Here is an 18,076-nt window from a genome sequence, read left to right on the forward strand (position 1 = left end):
ACTTTTTGTACATTTGTTATTTCTTTACAATAATAAAACTGTACAAAACTATTTTTCCATCTCGGATCTCGTCACTACGGTTTCTTTGTTACCTCTTATTTACGCGACAGAGTGCATTTCGGACCCCGCCAGTTCGTGATGGATTCCAAAACACGACGTCGGTTTCAGTCCAAGTCCAGAAGTCGGAGCCGGGATCGGCGAAACAGGTCCAGAGTGAGCCGGTCTCGATCTCCGGAGAAAAAGAGAGGCGGCAGTCGCTCCCTGGATGCGAAAAGACCCGCCCGAGGCCGGGAACGGTCGGGCAGCGGGAACTCCAGCGATGGCTCTCCGGACCGACGTCGGCCTCCACCCCGGGACCGTCCAGGTACCCGGAGCGGCTCGGAGAGCGACAGGAGGCGGGGAGCCAACCGGCCCAGGAGCCAGTCGAGCGGTCGATCATCAAGGTAACAGATTTTGCTGTCTTGTGCTAGATGGTTGGTTGAAGTATTTTCATAATAATAATTAAGATTAATTGGGGGGTTCGGTGCCTTGCTCAATAGCACATTGGCAGTGCCCAGGAGGTGAACTGGTACCTCTCCAGCTACCAGTCCACCACCATACTGTGGTCCGTTTGGGGACTTGAACCAGCAACCCTCCGGTTCCCAACCCAACTCCCTAGGACTTAGCTACTGCCACCACTAATAATAATAAAAAATTATATTGATTTTAAAATGTATACTCTTTATTGATCCCCTATGGGGAAATTACAATTTACACTCTGTTATTACAAAGTACACACAAGCCCGAGGTACACACACACACACACACACACATCAGGCCCTATACATGCACTAATCAGAGTGAGTAGGCTACAACTACTGAACAGGCACTCTCAGCGGTTGAGGGGGGTTCGGTGCCTTGCTCAAGAGCACCTTGGTCAAAAAACTAGATAGGTGTGTTTTTCTGTGACACTGTCTATCTGAGTCCAGACTGCACCCTAAAACCATCATACTGCCTAGTTCTAGGTATGGTGATGGGTATGTGATGATGTGGGGGGGGGTATTTTAATGCCAAAGGCCAAGGGAACTTTATCAGGATGCATAGTATCCTGATCCATGAAATAACTGGTCTTTAAAAATAAAAATGTGCCTGCCTCTATGGGAATTTAACATAGGGGGGTGTATACTTTGTGCCCCTGTATTTTAACATAGGGGGTGTATACTTTATGCCCCTGTATTTTAACTAGGGGGGTGTATACTTTATGCCCCCTGCATTTTAACATAGGGGGGTGTATACTTTATGCCCCTGTATTTTAACATAGGGGGTGTATACTTTATGCCCCCTGTATATTAAGGAAGAACATTTATTTATTTACAATACAATATTCATTCATAAAGACAATTGCTGTCCTTACGAGGATGGATTTTGCTAATTTGTTTTGAATTAAGGCATTAAGGTCAGTTTCATTTTTTCCCCTCCTTTTAGTCAACTTTAACCTGGGTTTGTAAAGTTATGCAAGCCACTGTAAATGTAAACAAGAAGACCTTGTATATCTGAGCCAGGTCAACGTCAAGGAGCTTCTGGTGGATCTGGATCTAGGTTTTCAAGGGTTTCGAGCTAACCTACTGACTCTAATACACAAGGCCGTTTTTTTTGCATTTTTCCTATTACAGTCCTCTTACATTCACTCTGTCACACTTGTTGTATTTCTACATGATTGCTCATCCAAGAGCAAAAATCTACTAAAACACCTTTTCTGTCTCAGTTCTGATTCAGGTGATGCCAAAGTAAGGAGGGGGAGAAAGGAGGAAAGGAGGAACCGGTCCCAGTCCAGCTCTGACTCCCGCGATGGAAGCAGCGACCGAGAAAGGAGAAGACGGAGAAGTCCTGACGGAGGGAGTCCAGGCCGAGACAAACAGAGGAGGGAGCGAGACGGAGATAGGAACAGGGAGAGGCGGAAGAGCAACAGCAGAGACAGGGCGATGAAAAACGACAGAGACAAAAGCCTAGAGCGCAGGAAGAGGAGTGAAGACAGGGAACAAGGGAGGAGTGAGAGAAGCAGCAGAGAGATGGGCGACAGAAACAAAGGCAGGCAGCGCTCCAGTTCACCCGAGTCGTCCGACAGCTCCGGGTCGGATCACGGGGGCCGCGTGGTCAAAGAAAAGGAGGATAAGAAAAAGCAGAGGGAGATGATGAAAGCTCTGGAGACACCAGAAGAGAAAAGGGCCAGAAGGCTGGCAAAGAAGGAAGCAAAGGAGAAGAAAAGGAGAGAAAAGATGGGCTGGAGTGAGGAGTACATGGGCTACACCAACGCAGACAATCCCTTCGGCGACAACAACTTACTGGGCACGTTCAAGTGGCAGAAGGTGAGGTGGAGAGCAGTCTAACAGCATTTGATGAGTTGTTATTGGAAACCGTATTCAAAATAGAGCCCGACCGATGAAGGATCTTTAAGGCTGAAACAACATAAATATTTGGTTATTTAAAAATCCGCTATTTTCTAATTATATTGGCAGATTTTATAAAAAATAAAATTAAAAAAATCCAGAAATGTGTTACAAAACAAAGAGATTTGACAGATATGAGATCTCACTAAAATAATGTGATAATTTGTTTTATTGTCACAACAGAACCTTAAAATATAAAGTTCTGATAAATAAAATGTATAAAAATACAAACTTTAGATATGAAGTCCTTTGAACAAAAACACATCAAAAAAAAAATATCAGTGTTGCCAACAAGGACGTTGTAGAGCGTCCTCTGGTGGACAGACTATGCAACGCCATCACTAACCGGGACATTGTTGAGCGTCCTCTGGTGGACAGACTATGCAACGCCATCACTAACAGGGACGTTGTAGAGCGTCCTCTGGTGGACAGAATATGTAACACCATCACTAACAGGGACGTTGTAGAGCGTCCTCTGGTGGACAGACTATGCAACGCCATCACTAAAAGGGACGTTGTAGAGCGTCCTCTGGTGGACAGACTATGTAACACCATCACTAACAGGGACGTTGTAGAGCGTCCTCTGGTGGACAGACTATGCAACGCCATCACTAACAGGGACGTTGTAGAGCGTCCTCTGGTGGACAGACTATGCAACGCCGTCACTAACGGACGTTGTAGAGCGTCCTCTATTACGTCTGCAACGACAACATTAACAGGGACATTATAGAGCGTCCTCTGGTGGACAGACTATACAATGGCAACCTTCATAACATGGTTGACCGTCCGTTTTTATTTTTTAAATATTCATTTATTTCTATATCGGCAGGCCAGTATATCGGTCGGGCTCTATTTCAAAATTAGCCGCAGTGTCAGAATTTTCGAATAGTTACCTGTCATAACCAAGCTCTCAATATTGTTACTCATCCATGATTTTTTGACTGTATTTCTTCAGGCATTGGATAAGAAAGGAATTGGCCATCTGGGAGAAAAAGATCTCAAAGACAGGAATAAATGTATTCAGGAGGAGAATCGCCGAGAGCTGCAGAAGGTAGGAGCTGTGGGCTGGTGTTTTGTGGCAGTATAAGGTTACAGGGATTTTTGTAACAGCCCTTTAATAATCATACCAACCTTTGCATATACAGGTGAAACAGCTGCGTCTGGAGAGGGAGCGAGAGAAGGCCATGCGAGAGACGGAGCTGGAGATGCTGCAGAGAGAGAAGGAGGCGGAGCATTTCAAGACCTGGGCTGAACAGGAAGACAACTTCCATCTGCATCAGGCCAAACTAAGGTGTGTGTGTGTGTGTGTGTGTGCATCAACAATGAGTGGATTCCATCCCAAGGATTTGTTTTGTCAGTTAAGTTCCAGGCTCCTTCAACTTTATGTATTCTGTGTCCAGGTCTAAGATCCGAATCCGGGATGGTCGCGCCAAGCCCATCGACCTTTTGGCGAAGTACATCAGTGCAGAAGACGACGATCTCGCCGTGGAGATGCACGAGCCTTATACCTTTCTCAACGGGCTGACGGTCACTGACATGGACGACCTGCTGGAGGACATTAAGGTCTGTGGTTGTGTATCCATTTTAAAAGTTGTACAACTATCGATCTTGGAAGATCTCCAATTGCAACAGATCGCTGTTAAAGGGGAGATCTAGCAACACAAACGAGTGTACCTTAGAGATCTCAAAACTCTTACAGTGCCAATATTATTTTTTTGGGGTGTTATTTTGTGTCTCTGGTGCTTCCACACGCATACAAACTTGGGAAAATACCTATCCATGGTGTTTTGAGTGAGACCCGGTTTCTGAATGTCCTCTGTCTTCAGTCTCCGGGTGAGCTGTTCAACATCTGCACGGCTTTCTACGTCACTAGAGACGAGGTGGCTAACCGTAGCATGCTAGCTCGTTCTCAATGGAGAACACAGCTCCAACAGCCACTAGTTGACCAGAATCTCCAAAAGAACTACTTCCTGTCCCTGTTGTGCAGGTATTCCCGAAGTGGCCCTGGTCTAGAAGAGGTCTCCCAGTTGATCCTGCCTTGGACTGACCAAAGCTGGAGAAAGAGTTATCTAGCTGATTGTGTCTTACCGAGCTACTGAGGATGTGCAGCTCCCAACAAAGATAGGATAGAAGTGAGATGTCTCACTCTGGAGCTAAAACAGAGACCTAAACACACAGGGGGAAAACAGGATCTGCAGCAATGTGCAGTACAACAAAAATATTTTTTTGAAAATGAAATCCTGTAAACCTATTCTGGTACAACCTCAAAATACAATTATGAACCTGAAAATGAGCAGAATATGGGTGCTTTAATATGATGTCGCATAAAACCCAAGTCAGGTTCAAATGAACCAACTCAAGATTATGATTGGTACTGCGTCACGTTCTTAGCATCTGGTCTAGGTGAGAATTGATTTCAACATTAATTTAGGAAGTTAAAGCCATTAGATGTAGAATTTCTGTTATGACAGTATCATTAAAATTATTACTCAAACAATGTTGTTCATCTTAGTTTCCCCGATGCAGATTTGTCTGCCGTTGTCTTTTTCTTTTACCTGCCATTAAGAGCTCCAAATCCCAAAATAAATCATTATTTTATTACATAAATTATTTAAAAATGCTACACTTTTTTCTTGGTTAAATTGCACATAGGTGAACGTGTGAATACAAAATGTTGCACAAAAGTCAAATGCAGACATTGATCTGGAATGATCACCCAGCCCAAAGTGTAACTGAATGATTTCTCTCATGCAGACCCTAAACATGACATATGCCATGTGTTAACAACTGTTATTCTTCAAAAGAGCTCCACCTGCATATGACTGATTGTTGTTGCGCTGGTAGGTGTACATGGAGTTGGAGCAAGGGAAGAACGTGGACTTCTGGAGAGACATGACGACCATCACCGAGGACGAGATCAGCAAGCTGAGAAAGCTCGAGGCCTCTGGGAAAGGACCAGGTACTCCATTTTCCCTGCTTTGTTTTACATGTGAAGTTACTTTCGCACCATCTGATTATCATTTTGATTCTCAGGTGATCGTCGCGAGGGCATCAACACGGCTGTGAGCATCGATGTCCAGACGGTGTTCAAAGGAAAGACGTACAGCCAGCTGCAGGCGATGCACCTGAACATTGAGACTAAGATTCGGGCTGGAGGGTCCAACCTCGACATCGGTTACTGGGAGAGTCTGCTGCAGCAAGTCCGAGTCTACATGGCCAGAGCAAGGTACCAATGTGATTTGCTGTTGTAATAGTTCCATGGATGGCTTGTAATCTATGTAGTGGCCAGTGTAAAACTAAAAATTGAATGTCCCAGGTTGAGAGAGCGACACCAGGATGTGCTCCGTCAGAAGCTGTTCAAGCTGAAACAGGAACAAGGAGTGGAAAGCGAGCCTTTGTTCCCCATCATCAAAGACGAGCCGAGGAGCGAGGATGACGAGTAAGTTACCTCGAAACAACGCACGATAAACATCCTGAAACCGTGTTCCTATGACGGGTCACAAAGTTGCTGTGCATACTGTCAGGTGACACTCACCTGAGGTTCAACTCTCACTTCCCACTGTGTTTATTCTCACTTCTGTGTTTCCAAAAAAAAGGGGGACCACAGCAGAGGAGCCTGGTCCATCTACAAGAAATAAGAACAGAGAAGAGGATGAAGAGGAGCCAGGTCCATCGACCTCCACAGCGGGAAACACAGACGAGGATGGAGGAGAGAAGGGCGACAAGAAGAACGAAGAGAAGGAGGGCGAGGTGGTGGAGGCCGTGCTAACGGAGGAGGATTTGATCCAGCAGAGCCAGGCGGAGTACGACTCGGGTCGCTACAGTCCCACGCTGCTCACGTCCTCGGAGCTGCCGCTGGACACGCACACCATCACGCCGGAGGAGGACACGCACCGGCTGGAGTTAGCACGCAGACAGCTGCAAGTCACCGGTACGAGACTAGAAACCCACAGACACACAGCAAAACAACACACAAACACAAAAAGCTTCCAAATCAGGGACACAAACATAAAAAGTAGTGCCTGCAGAGGGTAAATCTTGTAGGGGGTAGCAGTCAATTTCAAGCCAAGCTATTTTGGTGTTTTAAGTATGTGAGTTATATGTAATGTTTCTTCTTCTCGAACAGGTGACGCCAACGAGAGCGCAGAGGACGCCTTTGTACGTCGCGCCAAAGAGGGCATGGGCAACGACGAGGCCCAGTTCAGCGTGGAGTTACCCGTCACGGGGAAGATGTACCTCTGGGCGGACAAATACCGTCCCAGGAAACCTCGCTTCTTCAACAGGGTCCACACGGGCTTCGAGTGGAACAAGTACAACCAGACACATTACGACTTCGATAACCCTCCACCCAAGATCGTCCAGGGTTACAAGTTCAACATCTTCTACCCGGACCTGATCGAAAAGCGCTCCACCCCGCAGTACTTCCTCGAGCCCAGTCCCGACAACAAGGACTTTGGGATCTTGAGGTTCCACGCTGGCCCTCCGTACGAGGACATAGCCTTTAAGATTGTAAACAGGGAGTGGGAGTACTCCCACCGACACGGCTTCCGCTGTCAGTTTGCCAACGGGATCTTCCAGCTGTGGTTCCACTTCAAGAGGTACCGCTACAGGAGATAGGAGCCACATACCAGGGTGGACCAAAGCCCCAGTCACTGGGTTTTATGTTATAAAGGCTCTGCAGTCATTAGGTTGAAGTTTTTTTAGCTGCTCTCTCACAGCAGTTTGTCAAAGCAACAAATCACTGTACTGTTGTCTGAAAACGTTAACTGTAATGTAATCTGAAAATTACACATTAAAGATTTTTTGTCATTTTCACTCTTTGCAAGTTGCCACTGGTTAATTACTCAGGCCCTGTTTACACATGCATGGTTATCTGAGACATTTTCCTTAGTTTACACGCAAAAAGAGTTTTCCTCTGAAAACGAGTCTTTCTAAAAACTATGGCCAGAGTAGAGATTTTAGGAATCTTTTTTCAATGTAAACCGAGACAAACGAAGGTTTAGGCAGCCGAGGAAGAGATTCGTTGCTGTTGTTGCTATTTTGAGGGTTCTGATTGGCTAGCGTGGGCTTGAGCTTCTCGTTCCACTGCCACCTACAGGATTGGTGTGCACTTGACGGCATACATACACGGGTACGTGTAAACGAACACTTTTCTGAAAACTGACAGCTGTGCACCATGTTATTTCTGAAAACCGAGGTTGAAATGTCGGCTGTAAACACTGATTTAAAACATTAAATGCAACATTTACAACAGTTAAAACATTGAACATCTGAAACTTGGTCAGTGTTGAGAAAGAGAATGAATCCACATTTACCAAAAAGTATGACTATGACGCATCGCTGCAGTTATCTTCTTTCACAGCTGTTCTTCACATTCTTGGCAAGTTCAGTCACGTTGAAAACTAGAAAACTATGGAGGCTTAATTTAGAGTCACTGGAACAACACAAGTTAGAAAAGGTTTAATAATCTTTTTCAGCTAGTGGTTAAAAAACAAATGGCTCAATATCAGTTATTGTGCATTCCCTGTGAAATCATACAAATTGTTCCAAGGTATTAGGATTTACAACAATTATTAGGAAGCTAAAACATTTAAATGTACACAAAGTAAAGCAGAAACTCAAGTGCTTTCATTCTTGTACAAATAACTATTATAGAATTGTGTGATGTTTCTTTCAACCGCTCAGTATATTTTAACGAGATTTCAACGCAAATAAAAAAAAACTGACAAATCCAGTAGTTCTGACTAGAAACAAACGGTTTGGGGCGTTCCCATTTCTCAAACTTTAGTGGTACTGAAGTTGTGTTACAACTGGATATTGTTTTGTGTCCAACTTAAAGTTACAATAACCCAACGCAGCCAATCGACCCTGAGATGAAGACTCTGTTTGGCAAAATGTGGTAGGTCATTTGAGGTGGAAGTATTACCTGGCAAATTAAAGATCTTACGTGACCGTGGTAATCATTACAAACTACTAGAGGTCCCCAGGTAATACCAGTAGCGTGAGAATAGGGCTATAGACTGTAAAAGTAGAACTGAACACAGTAATGCGCTTGTCATTTTCAAATGTCACTCGTCATCAATAAACTGCAGAGATGAAAGAACAACTTTTGGGCCGTCATTCTCTTCCTCAGCCGCCTCTCTACCCGTGTGGGTGTTATTACTGCCGTTGTTTGTTCCCGACACCAGGGGCTTGTCCTCTGCCAGTGCAGGCCTAAGTGCATCCTGGTAGGTCACGCTGGTGTTCAGACCGCCCTGCTCATGAGCCTCCTGGGGTTGCTCTCTATTCTTCTTTCTGCAGTTCCAAGGCAGCGGGAGGTGGCCTTTGTAAAAATTCCAAGCCAAAAGGGCAAGAAGGGAAACTACCAGGAGCCCGACTACGGCCTGCAGTCCAGCCACAGAGGGGCCATCCTTCTGAGCCTGGGGTAGAATCAGTCTCCCATCCTTAGATTCTCCTGAAGCCATGCTAACCTGGTACTCCGCCACAGTGGTTGTGTACTTGTGAGCTTTAGAGCGCTCCACAGACAGGCAGCGGTAGAGACCGCCGTCCGAGTCTGTGGCATTGAGGATGAGCAGTCCGTCTCGTAGAAGCTGAAGGCGGGTCGAAGGCGTCAGAGGGCTGCCGTCCCGCTCCCAACTGGTTTTTGCCAGGGTGGAAGGCGAAGGGCAATGGAGCTTCAGGTTTCCACCGAGCCACATGGTCAGATTCATAGGCTTCACAGGATCTGAAAACAAAACAGGGGTCCTTTACATAATACATTTTAACAACTAAGAATCAACATCAAATATGGTTATTTCAAGTTTAAGAAGTAGAAAATAGTGTCAGTTTTTATTCAGAATAACTCATGGTCATGTGCTGGTATGCACTAACTCACCAGCACGTGGGCACAGAGAAGCATCTCCCCCTTTCACACTTTGGATTAGTTCTCTAAAGCAAAAGACAATTATTGAAACTTAATTTCAACAGACCACAACACTGCTTGCTCTACATGCTGGGACAGCCGCCTACCTTTGTGAATTAGCAAGGTTAAGACATTTCCCAAGAGCCTGGTCCCAGCCGCAGTAGGGGTCTCTGGCTAGAACACAGTCGATACAGGATGAGGACCTCCCACAGGTGGCCAGTGGTATCTGTGCTGCTCCGTAGTCTGAGCCTGCATACAGCTGACCCTGTACACAATGGATCCATCCCACACAAACACAGAGCAATGGCACTTACTGCATGTAGATGCTTTACTGTAATGTACTATGAACCCACTTGAATAGGGATATAAAAGTAATGAGTCTAACTTGGCTATGCCAGACTTTGTAATTACCGTGACATTAGAGAATTTCAGAATCTTGATTGGCTCTGGGGGCTCGAAGATTTTCACTTCCTCTATGATGAACATCTCTCCGTCGTAGTTCACTGCTTTTAGCAATGTGCCTTCCTCTTCATGTATAGAAACAGAAACATACTACATTTACCTTCTTACCACTGATGTCAAGTTATCAAAAGCAGCAAAGTGAAATATACACAGGACGTGTATTGTATTTTTTTAATTCATAAAAAGACAACAAACACTAATCAACATTTGTGGAAATGTGCCAGTGTTAGCCAGTCGGCTAATTTTCAACCCTAGTCCTTTGGTCAGATGATTTTAGACCATGGCAGGAAGAAGCAATAAACAAAAAACATTAATGCAGGTTAAAATATGCACATTGTAATCAAAAAGACACCATACATACAGCTAGATCAGAAATATAATTTTTTTGTATGGCGTGAGTTGCTGCAGAAAGCATCAGGACACCAGCAGAGATTACACATCACCAGTAGCTCCAGTTAATGTGAGAAGCCGAGCATTAGGACACGTTCATGACACTCCGACACCAGTCAGCCACGCAAAGCAGGGCAAGCAGTATTAAAATAGGAAATAAACTATATCACTCTCTCATTAGGAAGGCGTTAATACAGCACAGACTAGTAAGATGGTATAATAGTTAACGTACATGGTGGCAGTGGCAGTGTGTTGCGCTGATACACATACCTGTGCCTATGAACATCACACGGTACTTCTCTCCATCTGCTGCCTGCACTTGGTTCACTATGATGCGTGTGAATGTAGCTCCCTTTCGCACAAGTACAGGCTTCCCGCCTATTGGCTGGATAGCTTGGTCCATTAGGGGCCTATCTTTGATAAATTGAAGTGTCCGGTCTGGGAGGTCCAGGGTCTGAGTTATACCCCCTTTACGAGCCTCATTGTTTATGCACTGGCGAGAAAAGTGAAGAAAAGGGAAGGAAAAAGAAAAGCGAGAACAACGGAGTCAGTGTACAAAAGGAATCAGTTTCTTGCTAGGACTCGAACAAAAAAAAAAAAAAAAGTTGCCTTTTGAGTTCGTTCACACACACACACACACGCACACGCGCACGCACGCACACACACACACACACACACACACACACACACACAAACACACAGAAAAATGGGCAGACTCACAGCTCCGGGCCGAGGGACGGGGACATCTCCGCTATACATAACCCACTTAACAAAAGAGGTTTCTACGGGGACTGGGGTCTTGTACTTCCCCTCTGCAAACACTCTGCTGATGTCAGACACGCGGTACGCGCACACTGCAGACAGGTCTGATGTGTCCCTGAAACACACAGAAAATGTGAGCCAAGTGGTGTGCAAAAGCAATTAAGGAGAAAGAGACCCCAAGAAACACACACAATTAACCGGTTTGCTCATTCAAACGTACGACTGTGGTGTGAAGACGGAGTAGAACAAGCAGTCCTTCCAGGGCTGGTGTGGGTCACACGAGCGGTCAGTGTCCTGAATAACGTACGGCAGCTGAGACTCCAGCACTGGACAGTCCATTCTGGCCTTCAGGAAGGATGTCCATTTCTTCTGCAAGGTCCTCTGACCTCCAAGATCCCCCTGTGAGCACAGACCCAATAATGCCAACACCGGTAAGTGGAAAAACACGAAGACAAACGGGATGCACAATCAAGCAGCGGAAAGGGCGGTACGAGCGCCACTGAGGAAGTGCTGTTTATAAGGTATTGTTGTGTTGGGAAATGGAGCCGTGACAAATAAGTGAATGCAGAATAAACTCGTTCACCTTGCAGACGCGGGCCACACGGGAAACCACCAGTTTGTTGTAGCAGTCGCACTCCACAGCCGTCTCACTGAAGAACAGGTAAACCTTGTCATCATCTCCCTCCTCACTCATGTGACTCTCTGGCACCTGAGCCATGGAAACAAAGGTGGGCTCTGGCAAAGAAAGAAGAAGAAACGTCGACCCATCACGCATGAGAAATCACTAAAGTAAAACAGCTCACCTCGGCTCAGACAGTGAAGCCCTTGCATGAACAGCATCTTGCAATAAAAACACATTTGATACTAGGGGTGAACGTTTATAGAAAATCAATTTTTAGGCTCAAGATTCAATTCAAAAATCGATTTTCACTTCAAAAACGATTCTCAGTATGTGATTGTAGTTACTTCCCATGCAATAGTATACATGGCATCACAAAAAAGAAAAAGAAAAAAAAAGGATGTGCTTTTTGCACACCATTAATACTAGGGCTGTAAATGATCAGATATTGATTGATACAATGAAGGAACTGATCTCTTGTCTGTATCATATGGAACTAGAAGAACTAAGGAATCCATTGGTACTATGCCATGCTATTAGTCTGTAAGGGTGGAGTTGGGCCAAATTTAGATACCGTCAAACCTCTTCCCTATTGTACTGTGGTATACGGTATTACCGTGATCTCTCTCTAAATTATATTTAATATTATCTCCTTAATAGTAAAAATACATCTCTTATCTTAATCCTTGTCTCTTTTATAAGTGCATTGTATTTTTTTAATGACAGATTGAAACCATACCGTTGCTATTTTCAAGATACGTATACCTATACTTATAGATAAGTATACCTAATACCACCCAATCCAATTTAACGGACTAATGCTCCAAAGTTAGGCTACATCTGGGCGAGGGGAAAATGTGGCATGGTCATTTTTAAAGGGGTCCCTTGACCTCTCACCTTAACATATGTGATTGAAGTGTCACTCAGACTGTAGAGTCTGTACAGTTGTGTGACTGCTGTAGTGTGTTTATGTTGCATAAAACGTGCATTCACAGGTTACAGGGAACCTTGTACAGTTGTAGAATCTCTTAAATAACCAAGCAAAATTGTACTTGTAACTGAAATATGCCAAAATTGACATTGAAGCAAAAACAGAGTCAAATCAGCCTTATTACATACGATCACGTCTCACCGTGAAGCCAGGAGCTCTTGAACTCCGTGCGTATGGAGTTAGGAGAGCTGCGAATCAGGACGGGTTCAGAGCCAAGGAAGTTCATTGAAGTGGCTGAGTATAGGCTGTTTTCTGACAAGACACGATCACAGACACAGAGATGCAATTAAAAAAAAAAGAAAATTGCTATATGAACTGTACCTCAATTCTTTATCTTTTGTATAACTGCTACTCACCAACCATGATGGAGGCATATCTCTGGAAAGGATCAAATGGACACTTTCCTTTGCCATCCTCTCGTTTCTTCTCAAGAATGAGGTTTCCATCTGCGTAGGACTGCACAGGCAAACGCAGAGGCCCTTTAAACCCTACAGTTATTTTACACACAATATGATGTGGACGTAATTAACGGAATATAAATTGAGATAAGCGAGCACGTCTCACCATGTAACCACACTCGGGATCAAAAGCATTTGTTCCACACACAAACATCCTTTTGTCCTGTGTCTGATGCAGGACCCGGATATAGTTCTTGCACTCAGTCTGTAAATTGAATTTTAAAAAATAAATAAGCAAAATAGCAATGAAATCTACCCAATGTGCAATACAGATTGAATAGCAAAAGCTTTAAAAAAAACAAAAAACAAAAAAAACACACACAGGGACCCACCTCAGGATCTTTTCCTTTGTTTTTACAATCATCATTTTGCTTTTGCGTCACTTCCCATTTAACCTAAAAGAGGGAAAACAAATTGTGTTTTTCAATGTTTCGGTTTTTTTTGTGTGTGTTTTCTGTTCTATCTTTGGCATTTACTATGCATTTATTTGCCAGTGGAGAGAGAGAGGTAAGACATGCAACATAAATTGGAGTCAAACCAGAGACAGTATAACCTCATTTCCACCATGCAGTCCGGTTCAGTTCAGGTTGCTACATATTACGGCTATTTTTGCATTTCCCATAGTCAAAAGTTGTGGATAGCATCAATAGAACTGCTCCATTCGTTCCCCTTTTGTTGACATGGCTAACATACTGATCCGTTACTAAAAGGTGGAGCTAGAAACACTGCAGTCTGTTGATTGGTGCAGACCATCCTCTGCATCGTCGGTGAAGAGGAAATACAGCTGATCTGGACGGAGCAGTGAGGATTAAAAATGTTTTTTCAGCTTGTTTCTCAGCACATGGCTGTGAAACGTCTCCTACCACCCGGTAACAACCCCGCCTACATTTAAGCGTGTCATCCGCGGTGGAAACGCAAAACAGAGCTAGTGCTCAGGTACTTGGATGTATAGGCTACCAAAGCAACACCCTTCATTAAAGAAACAAAGCAGTTGTTAGGTTGATAAAAGTGTAGAGAAGCAAGTAAATGTCCATGCAAATGTAACTGAAGTGAAGGTGTAACAGCCCTGGGCCAAGAAATCTCTGATAAGAAATGTCAGACTATAGAACTAGTGGAATTAATGTCGGTGTTCTTACTGAAGCCAGTTTTTTGGAGATGTTGTTGAGGTCAAGAGCATACACTGCCTCCCTGGCACCCAGCAATAGCAGGTCCAGATCTTCTCTCAACAGCATGGTGGAGTAGTTGAACACTCCCGTCTCGTGAAACAGGCGAGCGTTGTTCCCTAGACACAGAACACGACTGATTAACCAAGCAGCAGTGATTAAACCCCGTCTCCCAATGAGTCAGCCCAAACGTAATCAAACCATATGAGCCAACACGAGTTGACACATTCTGATCCAAGGTTATACAAGACGGGTAGCAACACTCACTATGGTAGGGCACAGATCTACGGGGGACACAGTCCAGTGGGGAGTCTTCTTCCAGCGCCAAGGCCAGGGGTAGCAGCCAAAAGGCACAGAGGGACGGCAGCAGATGCATGGCTTTTTTTGTTCAAACTTAGAGGAATTTAAGCTTTATTGTTTCCTTAACAGTCACTCATACAGGGGCAAAGTGAGTGAGTGTCATCTATGACGTGATGAGGTCTGTGCTGACTCAAGGGCACTGGCCCCTTTACTGGCCCCGCTCAGCAGGCTGTCCATGATGAGATGGATGGCACAGACCAAAGAAACAAAGCCGAGGAGGGCTGAAAGAGACATATCACAATCAATTCACCGGACGCTAACCTGACAGAAAAGAAGCTTCAAATTAAGTATACATGACACACAAAAAAATAGAAAACCACATGTGAAGAGAAACATTTAAGATGTGGTCAAAACAAAAGCGAGAGAGACAAAGCAAAAGGGTAAAGGCATAGCCAGAAAGGGCAGCGTGAGCTAAAGTCAGCGCGGCAGTAATTCTGCCAGTGCCATAGTGATGGTAATGCAGGGCCGTGAAAGGCATTCAGCAGGGTGCAGGGATGTCGACTTCAGCTCTCCTGCAGCACCAACACAAGCACACAATAAGAGATTCACAGAGAGTGCCAAGACCGGTGTAGATGAGAGTTGAAGTCTTGCACCAATTGTTTTGTTGCAAGAGCTGTTACACATTTATGTTGCAAGCACACCAACAAGAAACATGTTGGTTTGACTTGTGCTTACCACTAAACCCATGTAAGCCTAGTAACAGAGAAACAATTAACCTGGGCTTGCTTCACTTGTAATTGCAGTAACAGTTGCTGTCTTCTGTTATTTTGTGGGGGGGTGGGTGTGTAGCCTACTGGTGCTTATTTCCCAAGAGAGGTCTGTGTTTGACTGACGATGAGCTGCTGCTTGTCAGTATACAGTCCTGATTAGATGTTTCAGATATTTTAGCCCTAGGGCCAACACACACACAGAAACAGACACACAGACACACACAGACACACACACACACAGAAACAGACACGCGCACACACACACACACACACACAGAAACAGACACACACAGAAACAGACACGCACACGCACACACACAGAAACAGGCACACGCACAGAAACAGAAACAGAAACAGACACACACACACACACACAGACACACACACACTAGCAAGAGCAAGCCCGTCAGCAAGAGTGTACACGTTAAGCTTGACGCATTAAAGTTAGTCTGAAATCAGTTGTCGAGTTGAAAAAGCCCCTCGGAGCAATTTAAGAAAAGCGTGTCAGTTAAAATAGTCAATGTACATTTTACTACATGTACATACTTGCCCAAAAGCCGAAAAAAATGTAGAGTGGCAAAGTGCACGAGTTTAAGTAAGCTAACTAACTAACTAGCTAGCTAACAACACACTCCTATCAAAGTAAATCACTTACCTGCTCTCCGACACGCCCAAGACTGCGGAAGCCTCCATTAAAAAATGAGTCCCAACACCTGTTTAAGCATAATTTACAAACCATTACCTCTTCATTAACTAACAAGCTGGCAGTACAATTAACTCCGGATATTTCTAAACGGTTGAGACTTGTAATTCCCACATACACACACCTTGCTAACGTACGGTGAGATTAAAAAAAAAAACTTCGCGCGAGCTCGCAACTTCCTTTGACGTAAAAACGCGGCAGGTTTTTACTTCTTTATACCTCAGACATCAGGTAAAAAAACCGCCTGTAACAGTTCAGAAGCAGGTCTGTCTCTGTCGGGTCCTCTCAAAGTCACAGCAGTCAACCGTTATTGTAGCGAAACTCAGCGCTCACATCCCGCGGTGAAAAGGCTCTGAATGACTGGCTGCTGCTCCGGTTGGCCCCGCAGTTTTTTTATACTCCCTTAAATTGAAACCGTTGGTGCAGCGCAAGACGCGGGTCTAAGTTCTGCTTAAGTTTTCCGTTTCCCCATATATCTGTCTGTCGGTGGAGAGCACAGCTGATTCAAGATGAGGTAGAAAATAAACAGCTGGAGGTTTTAAGCTTACGCTGGCACGCTTTCCTTTTTATTAGAGCTACATGTCCCAACAGGAGTAGTAACGTAGTGGTGTGTTGTGGGCGTTGTTTGTCCTGCATGGGGTCTTATGAATGGATGAGGTTTGAATTATTCATTCTGAAATTATCATTACATGATGGTATTATAGCAACATTATTACAAATTGATGTTGCACCTGCAGAAATATGTATTGCACATACTAATTATACATAGGAATGCTATTTATGAAATATAGGCCTGTAGGTTATATGAGTCACTAGAGATTTAGATTGTATATGTTGATACAACATCTACTGCAAAATATCTAATTCATATCTGTTTCTGTTATTTTGTCCAAAGCACAGGCTATGATACAGTGTGGCCACATGCAATAATAATAATAATAATAATAATAATAATAATAACTGCCACTTCTAAGTCACAATATTATAGCAAACCCTATCCAAACTCCACAAGCTTTTTTTATTTGTACTATTTTCAAATTTCCAATAAAGAGAAATGACAAAATACAAAATAAATATCAATTTAAAAAAAATGACCCATACAAAGAAAAGTTTAGCTGTCACTATATGAAAAAATACTAGTAGTGATATTTCAAATTTCAAGTTTCCCATGTAATAAAGGCCACAAACAACATTTTTTCTGGTTTGAAAATAAAATTTGTGGATTACGTATCATTGGAATGATGAAAACTATTTAATTAAAAAAACATTGGATTACCAATATAAATGTCACAAAAAGTGATCATGGTAGATTATCTAAACTGAAGAAATAAGGATAACTTAATAAGCAATATACTAACCTCCATGTAAAATTGTGAAGAAAAGAAGAAAAAAACAACCTTATATTGATGAACTCTAATATAATCTAATCTCCTCATCCTGCTGTTGTCCCTCTGGGGTCGATCAACGACTGGGTCCCCAAAGAAGTGGTGCGCCTTTGGAGCAAGCACAAGCTATCAATTCATAAGAACAAATCCCTTCCATGCAAAACCATTTAATATCCTCGATATCTAACAAAGACTATTCTTTGATAGTGATCAAGTAGACACGACACATCATGTACAAACATACAAGAAACCGTTCATTGTAAGAGGACACTTATGAATCAGCTCGTTACTAGTACTCAGAACTTCAAATCCATTGGACAGTCGACATAATACATGTCAATGTAGAAATACTTCTGATTAGTTAAGCACTTCAGACCTGTAATAAACTAACATTTTGTAATTAAAGGTAGAGAGGTAGGGTGTGATGTCTTTGCCAGGTTCAGTCTGCAACATTAAAGTATTTTGTACTTGTGTGAAAGGTCACGTGACTTGAAAATGTCACTTTATACTTTCTTTTTTTTAACATTGATATCAGTTTCCCCACCTGTTTATGGCCCCCCAGTGGCTAGAAATAGTGATAGGTGTAACCCGAGCCCTGGGTATCCTGCTCTGCCTTTGAGAAAATGAAAGCTCAGATGGGCCAATCTCGTCCCCTTATGAGGTCATAAGGGGGAGGGTTACCTCCCCTTTCCCTGCTTTGATCACCCAGAGAATTTGGCCCACCCATGAGAGAGAGACATCATGGC

At 43.8% G+C, this 18,076-nt stretch overlaps 2 protein-coding genes across 4 annotated transcripts; one reads left to right on the forward strand and one right to left on the reverse strand.

The window, feature by feature from the left end:
• The first annotated feature begins 103 nt into the window (after positions 1-103).
• cactin lies at positions 104-7,246 on the forward strand. 2 transcript variants are annotated; one of them, XM_034888408.1, is made up of 10 exons: positions 104-443; positions 1,745-2,345; positions 3,382-3,477; positions 3,572-3,717; positions 3,827-3,989; positions 5,271-5,385; positions 5,460-5,652; positions 5,743-5,865; positions 6,023-6,357; positions 6,553-7,246. In XM_034888408.1, exons 1-10 carry the CDS (start codon positions 139-141, stop codon positions 7,041-7,043), a joined length of 2,568 nt encoding a protein of 855 aa, XP_034744299.1. In that variant the 5' UTR covers positions 104-138; the 3' UTR covers positions 7,044-7,246. The 2 variants fall into 2 exon arrangements, with proteins under 2 accessions (XP_034744299.1, XP_034744300.1); XM_034888409.1 differs by having other exon boundaries at positions 5,743-5,862.
• A 1,087-nt stretch (positions 7,247-8,333) lies between these two features.
• sema4e (semaphorin 4e) lies at positions 8,334-16,507 on the reverse strand. 2 transcript variants are annotated; one of them, XM_034888625.1, is made up of 16 exons: positions 16,070-16,507; positions 15,898-15,955; positions 14,440-14,753; positions 14,146-14,291; positions 13,342-13,404; positions 13,116-13,214; positions 12,908-13,007; positions 12,693-12,803; positions 11,525-11,676; positions 11,162-11,340; positions 10,900-11,056; positions 10,450-10,672; positions 9,739-9,854; positions 9,435-9,592; positions 9,301-9,353; positions 8,334-9,150 (listed from the first exon to the last, which is right to left on the reverse strand). In XM_034888625.1, the coding sequence occupies exons 3-16, from the start codon at positions 14,546-14,548 to the stop codon at positions 8,495-8,497; spliced, it is 2,322 nt and encodes a 773-aa protein (XP_034744516.1). In that variant the 5' UTR covers positions 14,549-14,753; positions 15,898-15,955; positions 16,070-16,507; the 3' UTR covers positions 8,334-8,494. The 2 variants fall into 2 exon arrangements, with proteins under 2 accessions (XP_034744516.1, XP_034744517.1); XM_034888626.1 differs by lacking the exon at positions 15,898-15,955.
• Between the last annotated feature and the right edge of the window lie 1,569 nt (positions 16,508-18,076).

The sequence above is a fragment of the Etheostoma cragini genome, chromosome 12 (genome assembly GCF_013103735.1).
Source record: "Etheostoma cragini isolate CJK2018 chromosome 12, CSU_Ecrag_1.0, whole genome shotgun sequence".
Classification (NCBI taxonomy): domain Eukaryota; kingdom Metazoa; phylum Chordata; class Actinopteri; order Perciformes; family Percidae; genus Etheostoma; species Etheostoma cragini.

What these genes read in the sequence shown, in the direction of transcription:
- cactin (XM_034888408.1), top strand. Translation starts at nt 139, where the DNA reads ATGGATTCCAAAACACGACGTCGGTTTCAGTCCAAGTCCAGAAGTCGG. An exon ending in TCGAGCGGTCGATCATCAAG is followed by an intron (nt 444 to 1,744) that starts GTAACAGATTTT and finishes TTTCTGTCTCAG; the next exon opens with TTCTGATTCAGGTGATGCCA. An exon ending in GTCTACATGGCCAGAGCAAG is followed by an intron (nt 5,653 to 5,742) that starts GTACCAATGTGA and finishes TGAATGTCCCAG; the next exon opens with GTTGAGAGAGCGACACCAGG.
- sema4e (XM_034888626.1), bottom strand. Translation starts at nt 14,548, where the DNA reads ATGCATCTGCTGCCGTCCCTCTGTGCCTTTTGGCTGCTACCCCTGGCC. An exon ending in ACAAAGGAAAAGATCCTGAG is followed by an intron (nt 13,215 to 13,341) that starts GTGGGTCCCTGT and finishes TTCAATTTACAG; the next exon opens with ACTGAGTGCAAGAACTATAT. An exon ending in TGTGATGTTCATAGGCACAG is followed by an intron (nt 9,855 to 10,449) that starts GTATGTGTATCA and finishes CTATACATGAAG; the next exon opens with AGGAAGGCACATTGCTAAAA.